This window comes from Nanorana parkeri, unplaced genomic scaffold, assembly GCF_000935625.1.
Source record: "Nanorana parkeri isolate BGI_ZX_2015 unplaced genomic scaffold, ASM93562v1 scaffold508, whole genome shotgun sequence".
Classification (NCBI taxonomy): Eukaryota; Metazoa; Chordata; class Amphibia; order Anura; family Dicroglossidae; genus Nanorana; species Nanorana parkeri.
This window is the reverse complement of record NW_017306776.1, coordinates 611,552-615,409: the sequence shown is the minus strand read 5'-3', so window position 1 is coordinate 615,409 and position 3,858 is coordinate 611,552. Positions and strand designations below refer to the sequence as shown.

The 3,858-nt window shown below is 42.4% G+C and overlaps 1 protein-coding gene across 1 annotated transcript in view; it reads left to right on the top strand.

Moving 5' to 3' along the window:
* Positions 1 to 3,069, top strand: part of RPL3L (ribosomal protein L3 like) — an 18,761-nt gene extending 15,692 nt beyond the window's left edge. Inside the window, exons 8-10 of the mRNA XM_018561224.1 lie at positions 598 to 693; positions 1,104 to 1,223; positions 3,003 to 3,069. Coding sequence (XP_018416726.1) covers positions 598 to 693; positions 1,104 to 1,223; positions 3,003 to 3,059 — 273 coding nt within the window. The 3' untranslated portion in view covers positions 3,060 to 3,069. The remainder of the gene's footprint in view (positions 1 to 597; positions 694 to 1,103; positions 1,224 to 3,002) is intronic.
* The last annotated feature ends 789 nt before the right edge of the window (positions 3,070 to 3,858 follow it).

The window sequence follows — 3,858 nt, the reverse complement described above, 5'->3', positions numbered from 1 at the left end:
CAGGGCCCTTTGTTCCTTAGGTCCGCTACTGACCACCAGCATCCCCCCCCCCTGTAATGTGCACCACCAGCACCCTTCCAAGTAACATGCACTCCCCTTTAGCGCTCCCCTTTCTAACCCTTCTCCCCCCCCCCTGGGGAAGGGTTAGAACTTCTGTCAGGTTATTATTTCTGTCTGTATCTTTCTATCACTGTGACCACGTCTCCCTTCATTTATTGTCCTTCTGTAACAAGAACAGGGCCAGTGGCACATTAATGGTAAAGCCAGGATGAGGGTGACAGCCCTGAAGCATGCATCTTTGTAAACATGTCCACAATGACTGCTCCCACATTCCTGCCCTGATGAGTTCCTTTTAAATCAGAGTTTAAATTAAAAAAACATGAACAATCACTTGTGTGTCATTAGCAACCGGCGTGTCCATTTTTATGGCCTTTAAAATGTAATTCACGTAGTATAAAGTTGTTTTACAATGTGCTCTTTGTGGTTATCAAGCTGCATTATCACACATTCAGAGTCAACCCACAGGATAAAACGTCTTCTAACACTTTATGTAGCCACTTATAACGTGTAATATCCTTCTCACTTTTTTTTCCCCAGGGAGGTTTCCCACATTACGGCCAAGTCAATAATGACTTTCTCATGCTTAAAGGTTGTGTAGTGGGGAGCAAGAAGAGAGTGCTCACACTTAGGAAGGTGAGTAGATCTCAGCATGCTTCTGTGAGTAAGGTCCTTTGCTCTTCCAGCATGACTGTGCCCTGTGTATAAAGTCAGCCCCATAAGCACATGATTTGATGGGTTTGGTGAGGAGGAATTCAAGGTGGCCTCCACTGAGCCATGGCCTCAACCCTACTAAACACCTTTGGGATGAATTGGAATGCCGATTGTGAGCCAGGTCTTCTCATCCAACATCAGTACCTGACCTCACAAATGCTCTTTTGGCTGAATGGGCACAAATTCCCATATACATTGATAGGGGCTCTTACCTTATGAATTTTATTGACATGTCCACTTTAACAAGCTAAAGGAAAGTACCTTTTTGTTCAGCAATCAGGAATGCATAGAAGTCTTCATGTCGTATAACCCTCTCTGTTTCTCTGTGGCAGTCTCTGTTAGTTCATACCAGTCGTCGCGACCTGGAGCCCATTGAGCTGAAGTTCATTGATACCACATCAAAGTTTGGCCATGGCTGTTTCCAGACAGACCAGGAGAAGAGAGCTTTCATGGTATGTTTATTGCTGTATATAGAACCTGAATAACCCAGGGGTCTATGAATTTGTCCAAATCCTCAGATCTATTTTGGATCCCTGATCAGAGATGCAGACATCCCAACTCTCCTTGACGCTATTAGATAGCGGCTCCTGGCCGCCCGGGAGAGAAACATTTTCTCCCGGAAAGGTTTACTTTGCTAGACCTAGCCGAGTAAACCTTTCCCTGCTGTCTGTTTTTTTCTTCTGACATCAGGGCCGCTGGCCGCCATCAGAGAACAAAAAAAAAGAACAGCATAGGAATGAATCGCTAGATTGCTATTGGCTATTTCAATTTGCATAGCCAATAGCAGACTAGCTATTGCACCCGCCCACAGCTGCTGTCAATCAGCAGAGGTGGACCTGAAGTTCTCCATCAGGTCCTCCTCTGCTGATTGACAGCAGCAGAGGGCAGGTGCAAAAACCAGCTTGCTACTGGCAATTGCAAATTTAAATAGCCAATAGCAATCTAGCGATTCATTCCTATGCTGTTCTTTTTATTTTTATTATGACTGCAGCAGCTGACAGAATACTAAAAAAACCCCACAGCAGATGGCAAGGGAAACAACAGCTTATTTGCTACATGCCATAATTTCAGGGGTGGGGGGGTGCTCTCCCTCCCCCCTTCCGCCTGCGGATGGGGGAGGCAGAGGGCACCTCCCTGAAATGAGAAGGCCACCTCCCTGAAATTACTTTTTTTCAGGTGGGATCCCTGGAGATGGGGGGCCTTAATTTTCATGCAGCAGATCTGCATCTGGTACCGGGCTTCTTATTACAAAGACCTCCTGTCATCAATGTCTATTTGAATGAGGAGGATCTTTGGTTAGCTGTATTCTCCAAAATGTGACTCCATCTTGTTTGGGAAGGACTTGCATTCATTGCATTGCTTATCCTTAGGGAAGTTTTTCTAATACACCCTTTTTGCTACATGGAGGGAGGTGTTGGGGGTAGCCGTATTGGTGATGAAGGGGTGTTTTCTTTATTTGCTTTTTGTGTCCACAAAATGTTAAAAAAAAGATCCAGTCACCAGTGGTTATGTGTAATCATCTTGATCTCCACTCGTGAAATGTTAAAATAGTGCAGCTATACCTCTTTAGGCAAAGTTTGAGGTTTTATTATGAGGCAACAGACTCAGGCTGTCTCATAATAGGGATGTCCCTGGTGACACTTGTTTCACAGCAAATGCCTAAAAGGGGATTTCCTCTCAATTTGGGAAATTTTAACTTACCTTCTATTACATATCTGGAAACCCTTCCCTACTCTATCCTATCTATCTATCTATCTATCTATCTATCTATCTATCTATCTATCTATCTATCTATCTATCTATCTATCTATCTATCTATCTGTCTATCTGTCTGTCTGTCTGTGTCTACTATCTATCTATCTATCTATCTATCTATCTATCTATCTATCTATCTATCTATCTATCTATCTATCTATCTATCTATCTATCTATCTATCTATTCTTTATTGGCCAAAAAGGCTTTCTATTAAATACATTTAAACTGTTACATTTTGCTATCTAAGATTTCCCACAATTTGTCTCTTGCCTCGGTCTATAACATATTGACTTCAGCCCTAATGTACAGTACAAGCTTTCTTCAACACACATAGCCAAATATAGGCAACTTCCCCTGATAATGGCCTTTAAGAAACAAGAAGCCCCACTCATATATTGACTATCTGGATTGTGCTGGGGTTATTAATCCACAAATTTCTCATGGTAACATATCTGATATTCCTTCTTTCTTACAGGGACCTCAAAAGAAACATCTCATATTAGGCAAACCAGAGGCTGCTGAAGATCTATAGATCTTGTGGATAATCATCTGTTTTTTGACCTGAGAAAATAAAACATTCTCATCATAATTATGTCTTTATTGTAATGTCATTTTGCCTGAATTTTTGAACCTACTTAAGAAATGTTTTCTTGTTGTGAAGTATATGAGTGAATTATATTCTTTCATTAGACTGGTCGTTCAGTGGCAGTATCATTACTTTATGTAAATAGCTTTAATGGCAGTCTTGGTGCCCTGGCGCCCATACTCACTACGGCCCTCTGTGGGTCACACACCACTCACGTATTTTCATATATAACTTCAAGTAAATCTATAACCAAAACTTTATGGTTTTGGGTAGAATAGTGAAGGGTAAGAGAGCATCAAGTCTTGAACTTGAGCATCATCACCCAGCTCTTGCCTTGCATTGCACAGCTTGTGTACATACCTCTCCTGGCCACCAGCCAACCTAACTGGCCTTAAAGGACAACTATACCTTTGGTACATCTGTCCTTGCACCAAAAGACACTTGTAGCTCACCTGGTCCACAATACTTACCTTTCGCCTTGTTACAGTGATCTTCACTGTGCGTCCCTGCTGTGTCGTCTTCATCCTGAGCATACGTATTATGGCCCTATTCATTCCTATAAGGAGCCACACTCATAATGGCCCTAGCAGTCCTTTCAAGTATGGTTATCCCCATAGAAATGAAAGGGGCCATGCAATGTACAGTATGTCCTCCAGGATAAACAGGACCCAATGAAGAAGCTTTCAGAAGTAAGGCTGGCTTCAGACAAGGCCACACATTAAAGATCACTGGAACTGGGATAAAG